The sequence below is a fragment of the Lepisosteus oculatus genome, chromosome 10, assembly GCF_040954835.1.
Source record: "Lepisosteus oculatus isolate fLepOcu1 chromosome 10, fLepOcu1.hap2, whole genome shotgun sequence".
Lineage (NCBI taxonomy): Eukaryota > Metazoa > Chordata > Actinopteri > Semionotiformes > Lepisosteidae > Lepisosteus > Lepisosteus oculatus.
The window spans coordinates 40,674,795-40,692,901 of record NC_090705.1 but is presented as its reverse complement, the minus strand read 5'-3'; the positions used below and the strand labels follow the sequence as shown (position 1 = coordinate 40,692,901).

At 39.2% G+C, this 18,107-nt stretch overlaps 1 protein-coding gene across 5 annotated transcripts in view; it reads right to left on the bottom strand.

Moving 5' to 3' along the window:
- The window catches only part of rbms3 (RNA binding motif, single stranded interacting protein), a 354,207-nt gene extending 342,779 nt beyond the window's left edge, over window positions 1-11,428 (bottom strand). For all 5 annotated transcript variants that reach the window (XM_015356975.2, XM_015356977.2, XM_015356978.2 and 2 more), the window contains exons 1-2: window positions 11,216-11,428; window positions 5,327-5,510 (exon numbers count right to left, since the gene is read on the bottom strand). In XM_015356975.2, coding sequence (XP_015212461.2) covers window positions 5,327-5,500 — 174 coding nt within the window. In that variant the 5' untranslated portion in view covers window positions 5,501-5,510; window positions 11,216-11,428. The remainder of the gene's footprint in view (window positions 1-5,326; window positions 5,511-11,215) is intronic.
- Window positions 11,429-18,107: the final 6,679 nt, after the last annotated feature.

The window sequence follows — 18,107 nt, the reverse complement described above, 5'->3', positions numbered from 1 at the left end:
CATTTCATGTATAGTAGTTTTAGTTTTATGTCATGTTATTAAATATTATAAAAGCACATCTCTACTTCACATCCTTCATTAGTACAACATTTACGAGTCAATACTGCATTGTGATTTTTAATTCCCACAATACTTTTTTTTCTCTATGACTAAGTGAAAGAAAATTGAAATCATAAAGATAATTTTATTATTTTGGGGGTTAATAAAATAAATCATCACTGTTTCCAATGCTGGAATTATCTCTGTAATTTAAATTTTCTTTTAATTAACTCTGTGCCTCAACATTTACTCCATACTTTGCTTTGCAGCCAATAAGTAGGGTACCTAATACATACTGTACACATCTTACAATAAAAATCTTTCAAGTTTACGGTGTGTTAAGACAATGCAGTCACAATGCATTATGGGAATTAAAACTAATACAATACTGGAGGCGGTGGAACCATCTAAAGATGCTTCTAACTCCTGCCTTTTGGATTGAAATCACTTAGCAGCCCTTAATTATTAACATTATTACATTATTACAACCTTATTATTAACATCCCCTAAGCAATTAAAAACAGGAATTATCTACTCAGACATACTACACATACACACATACTTGTTCTGTGTACATTAACGCAAGCAGCAGTTGTATAAATATACATTTTCCCCCAAAGGGGGCTTGGATTCAATGTCAAGCAGTCAGAAGTGAACGACAATGCTAAAAAAAAGGCAATTAATTATCATTAATTTGTGTATGCACTGGGTCATGGAGCAAAAAGAATGGCAGGCAATCATCTTGTCAAAAAGTATTACCCAGAAAGATCCACACAGATGATCTCAGTGAAATATGTTCTCATTTTAGCCCTCTGTACATTATTATTGTTAATAACTGACATCAAGCGAGACCTAAGATACTGTAGTTTGTAATAATTTACAAAATTCCCAATTACTGACATTGTGCTTCGTTTCATTTTAAAATTTTTGTTTTGGGCTAGTACCAGCTGTAAATTTTAATTACAGTAGTTATTACCAAATACCCTCTAAATCGTTTCTGAAAAGAAGAATCTCCGTTGATGGATTAGGCAAATTTCTACAAAGTGTCTTGTACGTTGTTCGCATAAAAAAGATTAAACATTCACACATCAACGCCATGTCATTATTTTTCATTATTCTTCAGGACTGTAAAAACAAATATTGATATGTTCATCAGTATAAAGTGGATTTCATTTTAAGTTCAGCACAGGACCTATATCAACCTTAAAGGTATAGTTGCTAACTCCTGCAGCAATCGGGGAGTAACAGATCTGAAATTGCTTTTGATCATTCCTGCGACCAGAAGTCACCCGATGTGGACACCATCAACCTCAGAAAAGATCTCTGACATGGAACAAAACACTTTCTGCAACTTGGCATTCTGAGCAAAACACCATTTCCATAAGACAGGTACTGGATAGTCGCAGAATGCACTTTATTTGGGAAGTGTTGAGAAAGCCCTTCAGAAGCAATTAAGCACGTAACATATGATAAGATTCTATAGGAATAAAAACAATAACTATTGGGCCATTTCCCAAAGTAAATATCATTGTCAATTTGCTGAATATGAAAGACGTATGTAACGTACTGTATAAGGACACTGAAAAGTATGCATAACATGCATTCACAAAAAATATCATGTTTAAGCTACATGCAGTATGTCATTTTACCTATTTTTTATTCATAATGCATAAGATTACTGTTCAAAATTTGATAGCTTAGCTGTACTTTTTAGGATTTACAGATTGCTTTCATCCTTCTGGTCCCTCAAAAGATATATTCCTACCATCACAACATTATTACTCAATCAGCAGTTTTTATAATGACAGTTTCCCAAGAGCTATTGAAAAGTTTGTAACTTTAAGAAAAATAAAAGGAACTCAGGAAGAAAAACAATTATCACAAAACTCTTGCTTCAGTCTGAAACAGGCACTATACCTACAGTAGAATGTCAGAAAAATGAAAAAATAGGCACAATAATAAAAGTAGCCATTTCAGCAAAATTCATTGTCCATGTTTTTGCTGCACAACAATGGCAATGCGATCAAAGGGCTAGTGGCCCCTTCCAGAGTCTGGTTATTCCACAATAACAAATTGCAACCCATTTCTGTGAATTCATTTCATTCTTCTATATAATAGCGAATAAAGATTAAAAACTCCCCTCCAGCCCAACCCGTATACAGACAACACCTTAAAGCAGCAGCCTAACAAATGTTTTTAATGATACCATTTATTTTCTAAAAGCACATTTCTAAAATTAATAAAGGAAAAAAAAGTGACGGACATATTAATTCCATATATCAAATTCGCAGACATAAATGCAAACATTACACAGTCTAAAGAACCTGCCAGCTATAATATACGACTCTTTACCTACAAAGAAACATTTCATTTCTCCTGTGCAAGATGGAGGCACTGCTTCAGTGATAATCTGTACTGAACACTGAAACTGAAAAGACAAAGAACCTTCTCACCTTCCGCCTGTAAATAAGAAATATATCTTACACAATGAGGAGCTATTTACCTGGGCAACGAATACTTCCTAACTTTCACAACTGCTTAAGAAAAAAAAAGTAGGCCGCCACAGTGCTGTGCAGGACTCCCGAGTGGACCGACTGGTACAGGCACTTGCAAGACCAGGGGCTGAGCTCTCTGCGGGACTGCGCCTGGGTCGTGCCGTTACCCCACTGTGACCAGGATTCCTGAGCTGGCAGGTAAGGCTGGGAGCTGCCAGTAATGGGCTCTCTCCAATCAGAGTGACCTCCCATGTTCCTGCCGCCTTGCAAGTGCTCCTGGTGATGTGTGCCCCTCTCCTCCCACCACTCCGGATCCTCTCCTTCAGAGCGGCATAGCCTACGATGTGTTAAAAGATGAGGTTCGAGCCGGGGGCGGCTCGGAGGATAGGGCCCACGCCTCCACATTTTCCCAGTGTGAGATGGTCGGTACTCATAACTGTAAGCCACAATGTGAGAACACACAACTGGAGGTTTCAAATTTGGCAAGAATACAACAAACTATTTGGGGGAGATGTTAATCACGGCGTTGGGACAAGGATGGATTTTAAAGCAATGCAGCGTCAATGAAGTTCTACATCAATGATGTACAAAAGGCGATACAGAACACTGTCGTGCACAATTCGTCAACAATATTGACTCCACTGAATTAATGCAATTTGCAGGTTATATTAAATCTTGAGTAAAACTACCTGATAAAAACCTGCTGATTATTTTGTCATTTAGGCAATATTTACTCTTAGAAAACCTTATGATAGTATACCGTGGTAAAAAAAAACTCCAGCAAATTTACTATGGCAAACATTCATAGGGTTAAGCTTTAAATGAACAATCCAATCCCCAATGAGTACCTAGTAGTCATAGCTTAAGTCTTAAAATAGTCTTAACAAGTCAGGCAGTTTTGGTAATAAGCCGTTATGATCACAGATAAAAAATGAACAATTAATCAATTAAAAAATATCTGTTTAAGATGCATGCTTTCACAATCAATCACATGAAAATACAAAAAAAAGGATTTTCGGAAAATCACCACACCCCTATATTTTAAAAGATCACAGAGCACTCTTTTTAAGAAAATGTGTCAGATTCGTTTTTTAAATGTTTTGAAGGCAATAAGCTCAGCTTCCAGGCTAGCTGGTATATTATATATTAATAAGAGAATTAGTGATTACATATTTTCTGTAAGCATGTTTTTTCTGAAGTATTTTTAATATACTCACAATATGGGCTTTTTGACCTCCTGAATATGTCAAGTTTTAATCACCTTACCTGTCTTATACTCATGTATTATTTGGTGATGTAAAAGGTGAGCTAAATAAAATTGCTTCAGATGATATGGTAAAAATGGTACTTATATTCTGGTGTTGTTTTTTTTTTCTTTTGACCTTCCAAAGCAAAGGGTGAATGTCAAGCATCTTAGCTGGATTTTGTATTCCAGAAGTGTAAAGTAAGCACAGAAAATCTGAAACGAAAGAGTCCAAGTGATGCTCTGAATGGATTGGATGAAATGTGTGAAACAGCTCAGGAAACTGGGGTAGGCTGTTAATTTCTCTACACTAACAAATTCATCACCTGGGTACTGCAGACTAATTAGCATCACCTCCACTTTCTAGGCATGAGTGACCCTCAGAAGAATACAATGAGTCTTCATTTCCCTCGCGTGCTCCCTGTGTCAGGACTGTAAGGTACAGAAATACACCAGTCCTTCCCCGCTTCCTTATTTAATACGAGAGCTGTCCTACTGATCGATTCCACCTTGTTCCCAAGAAGCACGGTGAAACTGAGATTATAAAAGGATGGCGACCAAAACACCAACTTAGACTTCATCATTTAAATACTGCCAAAGCAGAAATATTGAAAACAGTCCTTAAGAATCTAGGATACGTGTTATAAATCCATTCGTATATTTCATACAATCGTTTTAAAGCCTTTGCTGAACTACACAATCAATATACATCCACACGGAGATCCAGATTGACTCATACATGTACAATTTGTAAAAATTACATGATAAAGCAAGCGAGATGGGTTGCTTTGTTTGTGCAGTTTTTTTAACTGTATATAAAATATAAATCATAGTATATGCTTATTATTATTATTATATGCTTAAAAAGAATTGACGGTATCAAAACATAAAAACAACCATATGGCATTGCATAAATATATATGTACTGTATATGCATGAACTTTACGTGTAGTAAATATGAGCTAATCTGAGTTAAATTCAATTTGATTCTGAATACATTTTGCCGTGGCAGGGGTTCACACTAACAGTACCGTTATCCCCCCCAAAAAAAAAACTCAATTTCAAGTACTACCAGAGCAGAATTTAGAATTCAACTTCTTTGACAGCAATAACTTACATCATCTGCATCCTACCACCGCTGTGAAGCGCTACTGAAAAAAGTACCGGCCAGGAACGGAGAGACTGCCCTGTGATTTTCCATGGTCACCCCCCGAAACACGGCTGCCTCAACCACCCCTGCCCCCAGCGGGTCTGTTTAATAATAACTGCATGCGTCTCGCACAGGGTGCTGTTTCCCATGCAGCTCCTGCTGCTGTTGCTGCCAGCGCCGCAGCAGCAGACACAGGAGTTTTTATGAGCTGGCGCTTCTCCTCTCGCAGCTGAGGAGTGGAACCGAGGAGACTGCCTGACTCCGCTGTCTGGCATCCGAAACGAAAACCTCTCCCCATCGTCCTGCACGCCCCGGGCTAACCTGAAAGTACGCGGCTGATTCCCCCCTCCTCCCCACCCTGCTCTCCGATTTGTGAAATAGAGAGGAAGGGGGGCTTACTTTACTGTCGTCTGTGTCGCTGTCTGCTGTGGTGTCCTTGCTGTGGCTGTCACTGGTAGTTACACTTTCCCCTTGCTGCCCATCCTGCTGGTCCTGCTGCTGACAGCCTCCAGACCTGGGAGAGTGGGGGATGGGATCTGAGCGCGGCGAGTTCCCCTTTACATCCAGCTCCATCTTCGCTGCTCTACCATCGCCAGGAAACAAAAAAAGGACAAGGGGAGAAATGCAAAGGGGAATGTTTCTGGCGAGGCACAGCAGCATTACATTACAAGACTAACGCAGCATTAAGGCTCAACACAGAAAGAACACAAAAACACTAACGCAGCGGTTTTTTATTATTCAGACGATGTCTTCAGGAGACTTTACCTAGATGCTGCCTTCTGCTATCCCTCAGATAAAGCAAATGATACAGCAGGCAAAGTTCTCGGTTAACGATATTGCCAGTCTTCAGACTCAAGAGTCTCTCTTTAACATTTTGTTCCCTCTGTGGGGCTGGAAAGAGGTGCACATTGCCCAGAAATGATCCCAGACAAAGCCTGGGAGAAGATGACAAAGGGCAGTGCCACAGATGATGACCCGATAACAGCCACGGCAGCCTAAATCCCAATTCTATTTTAAGCCAAAGAGACAGGAAAACCACACTACAAGGCACGAAAGAAAAAGTTATGCAGAAGGTGGGAGTCAACAATCCTTCACCACAACGCACTCATCATGGTGTATCCACTCAACATGCTCAGTGCCAGCTGTAGCAGACAGGCGGCACAGCCACTCTTCGAAGAGCAGAATGACGACAGGTAGCGTGTTCAGATTCGTTCCACTGGAGGACCAGCGATTAGGCTCTGAGGGCGACAATTTACTGCTGCCTACCAAATCAATCTTCCATGTCTCTCAGGAGTGGGGACAAACCAGAATAACTCGCAAAAACCCACATCAACTCCGGAAGAACAGACAAGTTCTGTACAGCTAGACACCACAGGGAAGGATTGAGACCTGGATACTGAAGCTGTGAGGCAGCTGTGCTAACCACTACTGCCACCATCCCGCCTGTTAGCTGGAAAAGCATTTTTTTCTTCTATTGGCAAGTCCCCACCTCCAACACTTAAGTCCCTGGTATCACAGAGTCTCACTCACTGTCGGCTAACACGATGCCACGCACTGTTGAACAAGAACTTAAACGAGAAAATAATCAGGAGGGACACCTACCTCACACAGCCGAACGCCAGTGGCCTTACACAACCTCAGACTATCGTTACACACAGCAAAGTAGGAAGGCGGGCTTCATAAAAGATATACGGTATGACAACCAGATCCTTTGCGAAGATCATTTTTAATGTACATAAGAGGCAATTCAATTGAGGAACATTCAAGACAGAAAAATAGAAGACACTTTTCACAGAGGCTTTTGGGTGTCTGAAACAAACTCCTCTACTCCTTTGCTGAAATCTATCACCTTGGCTCGTTGGAGAAATGCCTTGTAGAGTTTTTGAATCAATAAGCCAAGAGCGAACGAACAAATAAGATGCATCTCATGGCCTCCTCTGACTTGTCACCTTTCTTCTGCTCTTAGATCCCCAAACCTTTTTGTCTGCTAAACTTTGCTCCTCTCACAAAAATACAGAACTTTCAGTTTTGTTTTAAATATATATATAGTTAGTTAGTTATATATAGGACTATAATGTTAGTCATATTAATATCATCAAAATTGTACGTGCATACAAAACAAAAGAGTCACTATCTTCTTTCAACTAGATTGCAAAGATGCATTTAAACCTTCATTTGAATCACAGTAACACCGCTATTCATCAATCTATTTACTTCACTGAGCCCAAGTGAATTGTAATGATTTCGCCTAATTTGTAACAGAATTCAGACTTTACCTATTAAGCCAAGAACAGAAGTGTTTAATGTCCTATGATGTCATTTTCTGCCCAGACCCAAATTTTGTTTGCTAATGAGGATTAATAGCATGGCTAACATGTTCCTGAATGACTATTCAAAGGGGCCTGGGCTATTAAAGTACATTACCAAGTATCACGATTCCCTCTAAAATCCAGTGGAACATAGCTAGCCCTCAGAATTCCATGGTGTACAAAAATATCTCTAGGATTTTCCTACGATGACAGCTGCATGGACTTAGAAATGCAGTGTTCACCTTACAATTGTCTTAAAGCACGTTTCTGGATCAAAGAGACGTCAGTTTGTTCAATTGGTAGGTTTGCTATGTTATTCAGGCATCTCCAATGTGAAGAAAGCTACAGCTGCATGATAGGCCTGCTGCTTCAAGGGAAACTACAATTAAAGAATTCAACTATTTTGGACGTCTGGTCAGTGAACAAAATCACTAAACAAGTAGACTACAATCATTTTCTTTCCTTCATATTTGAAATAAGCACGAGAAAGGAAAAACCTACAAGGCTTAAGTTTTACTCGATTATCATTCTCAATGACTGTCAGTTGAGCTGTTTTTTTTTTCTCAATCCTGCATATGCAAGCGATCAGCACACTGGATAACACACTTGCATGATTGAAGTTTATCAATTTATTTTTCATGAAGACACAATATTGTGGCTTTGTATTGCTGCTTCACATCGCTCAGGTCCTGGGGTGCTATTTAAGTGTAGTGTGTATGTTCTCCCCCTGTTTGTGTGGGTTTCCCCTGGCTGCTCTGGTTTCCTCCCACAGTACAAAAAGCGAAGCGAGGCAGCAATATGAGCCATGTCGCCACAGTATTGTGTCTTAATGGAAAATAAATTGATCAACTTCAGGATGAGACGTAAAAACGGAGGTCCTGACTCTCTGTGGTCATTAAAAAACCCAGGTTGTTTCTCGAAAAGAGTAGGGGTGTAACCCTGGCGTCCTGGCCAAATTTCCCATTGGTCCTTACCAATCATGGCCTCCTAATAATCCCCCTCTATGAACTGGCTTCATTACTCTGCTCTCCTCCCCACTGAGAGCTGGTGTGTGGGGAGTGTACTGGTGCACTATGGCTACCGTCACATCATCCAGGTGGGGCTGCACACTGGTGGTGGTGGAGGGGGTCCCCATTACCTGTAAAGCGCTTTGAGTGGAGTGTCCAGAAAAGCTCTATATAAGTGTGAGCAAATATTATTATTATTATTAAAAACATACTGGTGGGTTAATTGACTCCTGGGAAAATTGCACTGGTTGGAGTTTGTTTGTGTTTGCGTCTGTGTGTGTGCTGTGACAGACTGGTGTCCTGTCCAGGGTGTATCCTGCCTTGTGCCCATTGCTTGCTGGAATAGACTCTGGCTCCCCCAAGACCCTGAATTAGACAAGGCAGTTAGAAAATGAATGGAGGGACGTCTAACATAACATCTTCAGAAGGAAAACCACTTATCCCTGCAAATAAATTGGCCAAAACACATGATAATGATACCAACTCAACAGTCAATACAAAGCGTTTACCTTGTCCTCTGTATAAAACACTGAGGAACGAGCTATGTCAAATTCATAGGTATAACACATTGGTTACTGGTAGTTTAGGGCAGTGCAGATCTTAATCTCACATTAAAGGCAAACTGTACAGGAATAGCCAGGGGAAAACTGAAGATCTAGAAGATGTATTACAGAAACATAATGCTCAGCTTCAAAGCAAACTTTGTTTAGAATACGGAGCAAACTACTCAGCCATATCACTGAAGCCCTTAGCTCCCTAAGAAATGGCTGGATAAGATTCTTGGATTTATTAACGACTATCTACCAAACAGGCTGGGCCAAATGGCCTCCTCTTGTTTGAAACCATTTTTATGTGCTCCGCAGAAGCAAAATGTTTTTTCACATGAAAAAAAAAAACTTTCATCATGCAAATAATTTAAATGTAATTTTCAACAACAACAAAAACAACAACAACAATAATAATAATAATAATATTCAGAAGCTACTGCTAACAAAAATCATTGCAAATTAAAACAAAAAGTTCTTTCCTGTAGACCCTGTACTTCTAAGTCACCACTCTGACTTAGAACTATAACATATTTGTGATAAGGAAGGCTGTTGAAAGCAATAAGCATTTCTACCCCAAAGTCTGATTAACTGCTGTGTACAATTAGCATGGTAATAAAGCAAACACTGAAAAGATCTGGAAAACTGCTTAAAGTCCAAAGTAAAAGATGGTACTGTGATGCACACATCAAGGTTTTATATAGTTGCATGTTTCAATAGTGAAGTGGATTTGTATTTTGCAGAACTTAAGCAAAGTTGTTTCAAGCAGAACGCTAAGATACAGATGACAAGTCTGGGTAACTCAAACGTTTATGGAGAAAAAGAGCAGTTTACAAAAAAAAATGTTCCAGATTAACAACAATCTGTAATGTGACTTCCTTAAATTGCTTTCTTTGTTCTAACCTCCACCGAGGGATGTTACAAATTACAGAAGTGCAGGCTTTCTGACGGCTATTCTGGGACAAAGCAAAATACACAGCCTACTGCAGCTCACACAACCAGTCACTCAGCTGTGGAAAACAGAGGCTATAGGGAAAGCAAGCAAGCTGCACAGACAGCATGATGAGATGTCACATTGAGAGCTATCCACAACAGTATTACTGTAAGTAGAACAAAGACCTACAAGAAGGCTGCGCTGCATTAAGCTGAGCAATTATCTACAGTGTAACATCCAAATTAAAGTTAAAGACACTCCCTGAGAATGCCTTTTAAAAATAACGTTTTAAGATGAGAAAAAAACCCGCTGAAAATGTTTCTACGCCAAGATATTGTGAAACAATTTATTTCGGTAGACTCGAGTAAGCTTGAAAATCACAGTATCATATTGCATTATTTCAACTAAATGCATTACTGTGCTGATTGCCGAAATATTTAAGTAAACCCTACGATGACTCCAGACCTGTCTTTGAATACCCAAATGCAGTACATTCCTTATTGCCTTTACATTTCAGATCTCGTAACAGGTGTACGTTTAAGCGTTAAGTGGGACATCCCTCCGACGATAGTCATTTATTCTTCAAGGACAGCTTTACAGAGGGGATCTCAGGGTTTTGTAATTGAACCAGCGCTCAATAAAACCAGTAAGGACCCGAATATTGTGCCTGGAGTGCGTCTTTCCTTCTCGGAAGAGCACTCTTGCCTTTCTTTTTAGCACCTTCTCCAGCAAACGCGTTGACACGGCACAAGCTAAACAGACTTGCTGTGCATGTCCCAGCAACTGCAAGACAGGAGCTGCTCTTGACAGAACTCGTGATGAGAATATCAAACAGCACAGCCTTCACAACAGGTACCGGTCGGCCACAGCTACAGTGTACCGTGCGTGTAGTTCACCGTTCCCGTGTCCTTTAGTGTGCAAGCAGGGTGTGTGATAAATGCAGTTAATGCGTCGTCAGGCATGCCGGAGATGAACAATTTAAAACCAGGTCTAAACGAGGAAGCTATAGAATGGTATTTTTATAATCAGCATTCTTGTTTTTACACAAAGTAACGAATGCGTGCAAACACAGTTACAGCCACAGCCCTCTACAACGTTTATTTAAAGTTTTAACCGCAAAGTGATATTATTTTCAATAATAATAATAATAATAATAATAATAATAATAATAATAATAATAATCGTTTCTTGTTTCTTTTCAGGTTCTGAGGTCAGCTTTTATAACACACGCGTAGTAACAATCGCAAAATGTGCTGTCCTTTATTCTGTCTCCTCATTAACTCTCCTACATACTGCAAGTGAACTGTCATATCAGCGCTTCAAATAAACCATTAAATTAAAGCTTCCAGCAGCCACAAACGCCCGCATCCGAAGATGCACGTTCAATTTATTCTAATTAAAGCCGTAATGCACATGCTGCAGTTCAGAGGTACGAGACATTCACGGTATAGCTGAGACAGACAGTGAGATGAAATAACGGTGAACGACGGTACCTTGTGCTTCAGCGGTCCAGCTTATATTACAGCCAGCGACATGTTAAAGAAAGGCTTATGTGTTCGTTATTAACTATTTCATTTTATTATCTTTCTAACGGGCAAAGCTCTGTTGTGACAAAAGAAGAACCCCGCTCGTGTGAAGTTATCCTTTCTCAGCTGGATCTTAGGCTGTTGCTGACGACACCACACGCAGCTCAACACAAACTCTGTCGATGTCAGCGACAGGCGTGTCCTTCGGTACCATCACAGCCTCCGTACCGCCTCCCGTTTGCCCCGGCAGGGGTCAGAAATCCAGATCCCATTTTGAGGTGGAGTCAGGGGTTGTGCTTCACGTACTTAGAAGGTGATTTGAGGTAATCAGAAGTCAATTGAGTTTGCTTTTCTGCGGTGGGCTCTCCTAATGTCTGGAACGGACTGGCTTTTGTTTACTTTTTACCCTTTTCTGTATCTTCAGTAAAAACAGTCAGGACATTAAACCGTTTACCTTGCCTCAGCTTTGTTTTGTATACGTATACTGTAAAAGGGATGGCTTAACCTGATCTTGGTTTTATAGGTCACCCCTGAGCACCCGAAACAATTTATTTTTTCATCAATCCTTACAGTAATTATACTGCCCACTTAGGCAGGTGTTTTGTTGAAACGTTTGCAGATCACTGGACTGTACCAACACACGAACCTGCCCAGAAAGCAGTTTTCCTTTCCTGACTGAACAGAACCAGTTAGCTTACCAAACTGATCACAATGCATGTATTCCATCTTCTCACCCGATATCGGAGAGATGCCTTTTTCTGGACAGGGGTCACAGTAACCTGGAGTCTATCCTGGAAGCACAGGGCACCAGCTGGGATTACACCAGGAGTGCCAAACTCCATGACTGGAGGGACTGCTGCTTTCTGGGTTTTGTTTCAGCCTGAGCAGCTGATTAAACATTTAACCCTAATTATTTTCTCAGACATTTTTTTTTTTGCTCAAAACGTGCACCTACCTTGAACGCATTCAAATCCAGACTCAAAACCTTCCTCTTCAGAAAGGCCTTTATCTAATTGTGTATTCACGTCTCCTCCTTGTATTTTCCACTACATTTCAAATTCCTTGTGTCGCTTTGTGCGAATTTTCTCTCTTGTCTTTATTAGTTTTAGTTTGGTTTAGCTGTGTTTTTTTTTTTACTTTTCCCGTATAGCACTGTTAAGAACATACTTCTAAAGATGCTATATAAAATAAAGTTTATTATTCCTACTTCATTAAAGATACGGTGACTTCTAAAAGACCTCAGAGCTTGGTCAGGAGTGTTACAGTAGTGTGGCTGATTAAATAATTAAACCAACGACATAATGGAGAGCTTGGGTGGAACAAAAACCGGAAGACACTGGGGAATCGATTCCTTGACAGGACTAGACTTGGACAGGTGACCAGCACAGTGCTGGGCACGCACATACACCAGCACACAGAGACTCCTATTGAAGTTGAAGTCTCCTATTAAATACAGCGTTGCCTGTTATAGTCTTTTGACTGGCCTGGACAGTTTAAACTCAATTTACCCATCCAGGTTGTTGAAGATGATACCCTGGCATCTTTCAAGAAACACGTGGGTAAAGTCCTTGGGTCAGTTAGCCCCTGAAAAATGAGTTGACCCACATGAACTTAATGGCCTTCCCATTTCTAACTGTTCTTATGTCCTTAAATAACTGCTGAAAATATGACTATGATTATGCTACACTGATGAGCTCCAATCAGGTCAAAACGAGATTGCAACTTGTGCTCTGACTACTTATTTATTTAGGCTAATGAAAATTATAATGGAATCACCTACTTTTTTAGCTAAAACATTATGCCCATTATATATTTTCTCTCATTACATACATAATAACAAAATAATAATAAAAATTACTATTAGGCATTTTTTATTTACTGTTATTGATGGAATCCCAAGCTTATTTGTTCTCTTGTATTCATTCATGACATTGTGCTGCAATACAATTTTAAAATTCATATCCATGCAATATGGTGGATAATCAAAAAAGCTTTGTATTTTTATTCCACACAACAGTATGATGCAGAAAAATGAAAAGTGGCTTTGATAAGTACTGAAAATAGAGCTTTGTATGTCATCCCTCGCAGGTGAGATTCTTCAAAATAAAATATCTAAAGAAAAAATAAAAAACTCAACAATTGCAATTCACGGGATTCTTAACTTTTTTTTTCTTTTGCTGTTAAAAGCTAAAATGGTACCTAAATTGTCATGTTTTTTTTCAGAAGGTTTTATCACATTTCAACCAAGTAAAGGAAAAGTTGAGGACATGCAAAATACAAAACAAGTTGTGTTTATTGAATAGAAACATTATTATCATTCTGTCATGGTGACAGTCTGGCTAATACTTGAATAAAGAGGGTTATGTATCATATATAAGACTACAGACACAGTGTTTTTTTTAACATGTTTATGAGTGTACAATAAACTGGCGTCCCATCCAGGGTGTATCCTGCCTTACACCAATTGCTTGCTGGTATAGCCTCTGGCTCCCTACCAACCCAGCATTGGATAAAGCAGTTAGAAAATCAATGGATGTTTATTAATAACTACTGCAAGGGTAAAGAAAACAGAGTTTTGTATAAGCAATGACACAAATATCAATAAATCACTGAAAACTGATCAACCTGCCTAATTACAAATCTACAATTAAAAGTAAATTGAAGGCACATTCCCATGAAATAATGACTTGGGAAACTTTAATAAAAAAAAAGATAATCAAAGGGTTAAGAATGAGATTCTTAACATAGCATTGTAATAGTTCATTGTCCCACAGCCTGACTCTAGAACAAGTAGAATATTAACATACCAAGATATCACTATACGACAGCTTAAAATATTTGCACTGGCACCAATCCTGTGTGTTACAGTACAAGCTTCTCTGCCTTTTAGCTAAGTTCAAGTATACTACGATCCGTGACAGTATCTCTAATTAAACTTAGTCATAAAGCAAGCCCAGTTTAAATTTAGAACAACCTTTAAACATACAGTACACATACAGTAGTCCCACATGAAAAAAAAACAAAATGAGTTCCACATCTGAAAAAGTGATGGAGATGATGTTCACATGTGACAATTGTACTGTGGACCAAAATGAAACTGATATGGAGAACATGTTAAAATGTGTAAATATATATTTATCTCAAGTGTCACCGTTTTAAAATGTGTACACTTTAAGGAATATACACTGGCTGCAATCATACTGAAGAAATTATATACAGTACATATAATCAAGATGCACTTGGCAAATGTAAGGCAGTCTCAGCCCTTTTGCTTAAAGTAATAAAAAATGACATTTGGTTTGCCATGCTGAGGGACTTGAATGACAAATTGCAGGTCTAAAAAGGTGCTGTTAAATCTTAAAGCAGTATTTAAAATGATGCATATTGGATTTTAAAAGAAATTTTCTTGAAGAATTCTTGCAAAAGAAACAAGACATAATTCATACATTAGGAAGACCATTTCCAGAGACATAAACTTGAAGAGGATTAAGCACAAGCAGTGCAGAACTTTATGCATATGAAACATCAAAAGCAGTTACAATCGACACAGCAGAAAATCCAGAACTCAGTTTTTTCTTCTTATTTTAACATAAAGATCACAACAGGGAGGCACAGGGTATCTGCAGGTTCACAAGGGCTCTTTAAAGCAGGAGCAGCCTAAGAACTAGAGGAAGTGGTTAAATTGGTCCAGTTAGCCAATAAGGAGCTGATTAAGGTCATTAAGAGCTGAGTTGGAACAAAAACTGGCAGAAACACCGGCCCTAACGAGTCACAGACTGGACAGTCTTTGGAATATGCAGATGTTTCAGAAATAATTGGGGTTATAATGCCAGGCTAGGGAGAGCAGGGTGAAAGTAAAAAAAAAAAAGAAACAGAGAGGAAAAAAAATGTTTTAGAACTACGTACAGTAATAACATTAATACATTTAAATCATTTTCTTAAAAACTTACATTTCGAGCAGTAAACAGTATTTGAACATAAACCTGTACTTAGATAATATTTTACCCTGTTTCTAGTGAATGAATTAACTGTAAAACAAAAGCCTGAACAATTGAACAGAAACATACTTTATTCCTAATTTCCTCACCAAAGTCAAAGTGCTTCTGCTGCATTAAATTAAAAACAAGTTTATAACAATTATTGTACTGTTGTTACTCAAATGGTGTAGCACCTTTTGTGTCAATAAATGGAAGTTGTTCTATGTTCTGATCACAATGTTTCAAACACCATTTTAATATTGCAAAACAATGCAAAGAGCGAAATCGCGGAATTCGCGTATTACAAACGCGTACTAATGGGTTGAAGGATGAAACTATTAATGCAGATTATTCCGATCAATTTAGATATAACCTGTTACAAGGTTCTTTATAACCAGAGTGAAACCCTTTGACGAGCTGATGATTGCTATACAATATATCCGGTTGAGTCTGAAACTGAGCTTAATTTGTAAATCACATGGGCTCGGACTTCACTGTAACAGACAGCGGATTTACAAGAGTCAACGGCAGTATCGATGCGTTTATCTACAGCATGCACATACTGATGCTTCACATTGTTGTAACATGCTTTCTTGTAGCCCCGTTTAAGCATGACCAAATTTCAGAAGCGCACGGTAATATCTTCTTAAGCATTCTTCTCATTTCTGAGAAAATGCGTTGTTGGACGTTTGAGTGTGCAACACCGGGAAGCACAATCTGTCCAAAACTACACTGGCAGTGCGCGCAGAGGGTCTCGAAGCTCCACATCCTTTTCCATTTTTTCCGCTTGCAATCCATTATGAAGGTATTCGCACATAAGGAGCGCGTTTTTTTTTTTCCTCTGAAAAATAATAGAGACGTCAACGTCGCCGTCTGTAACTTTATTTTTTAACTTGGAAACGTGAATGTTACCATGGCCATTCCTCATCATCGAGGAAGCAGAATTTAGGAAGGGCTGGATCGCTGCAACCACTTGGGGAACGCGAAATGTGTTGTCGCGAAAGTAATCCGACTCTACACTGCAGGTTCAGACTTTTAGTGTCTGTGCTTGGCCGAGAAGCCAACGACGCGGAGCCTCCGATCTGCAGGATTATGATTGAATGCCTGTAAAAGAGAATTTTACCCTCAAAGGGGTGTAAAGCTGTCGAAGAACGGGTTGTAAAAAGAGTGTATGAAACACTCTAAAGACCCCCTAGTTAGAACTTAACCTGTCAGCATAAAGACATGCAAAAAGATGGGTTGCCAGTAAAGAGAAAATGCTGTAATTTAACTTAAAAGGTAGGTCTGTCGATTCTGCCAGAAAACATTATGTTCTAAAGGTTTTTAAGCCACTCTTTAAAAACAAAACCACTCTCCTTATGTACAGGTACTCTCCTTTTACACGGTGAAGCTCGATGAAATTTCAGTGAAATAGAAGTGTTCGATGTATCTGCCGGAACAACCTCAAGGTTTTTACCAAGAGCAGCTGGAAAGGGGGAAGATAGGAACAGCTTGATAGGAAGGAGGGTCACAACTGGCAGAAAACCAGAAGAGCCATTCTGCACCATTCATTAACATGTTAACATAGTATGTGAGCAGAATAATTCAATACACTTGACGTCTTTAAGGAACATTTGGATAGCTCAGTGACAGCTCCGTTGTGTTGTGTGGGGGTGTAACTGTGTTCAACAGTTGCGAAGTTGACATTATATGAGCCAGAGAGCATAGAGACCCAGGAAAGACACCATTACAGAAGAATTTATGAAGAAAATATTTTTTTAAAAATAGGTCCATCATGTTGAAAGGTAAAAAAAAAAAGCAAAATCTAAAACCAAACCAGGAAACTCAACCAAAGTTATGATATTTATTACTTCTAATTGGGCTGCAAAATGACATTCAATGACCTCTATAGATTAGAAAATGTAAAAAAAAAACATTGTTTTTAATTACTGTAGCCGTTTTCTTTTTTAACTGTGACTGGTTTCAGAAGCTCTCAGCTGCCCATTGGGCAGGTTATTCTCCCACATCGTATTGCAGAACCTTGTTTCATGTTTCAGCTGTGGTATTCAGGACACTTGGGGGTAGCCTTCAATATTTTTTTCCTGCAGTACGTTACACTGGGGGGCACATTGCAATTACTTGCACATGCTGGCCGTTTCTCATGTGGAGATGCGTTGAAATGTGTAACTGTGAAATATCAATTGAACAGCGTGTGAAATGTGCACCCATCTTACTCACAATGAATGGAGCAAAGAAGCAGAAAGTCAACAACTTGTGTTGGGGTTTCAACCACAAATGGACTTCTTCACTGAAATCAGATCAAAGGCTGTTTGTCCTGATGTGTCAGGAACGTACTGTGTTGCAGAAATACAATATTAGTTGCCATTTTTCAACCTAGCGAGCTCACACTTTCTCTCTAAGAAGGGGCAAATAAAGGTTCAGAATGAGACACGCTCTTCAAAATGTGCAATTCAATCGATGGTTCAGAAAAGCAGCAAAAATCCTGCTAAAATCACGAAACAGAGCAAGCCTTACTCTGAAGGAGAGTTCTTGAAGAAATGTGTGGTAGAGACAGAAAGCAAAAGCAAAACTTGAAAACGTGGATACAAGCATGATGTAAAGCCCACTGTGAGCTTGTGCAAGGTGGTTCTGTGAGTTAGCCACCGCAGTGCCTAAAAAGAAGGTGTCAGGATAGACTCTGATTTGGTTTGTACCCAGGAGAAGTAGTTCATGAGCAGAGCAGGCCTTTATAAAGAGTCAACTCTAGTCTCACAACCACATCTGCAAACAAAACACCCACAAACCTATGCGTAATCACCGCAAGGTTAAACGTAACTGTACACTAGAGCTGTAATTTCCTCGCTGTCGACCTACAACCTCACAGAAAACATGCCCATTCTAAC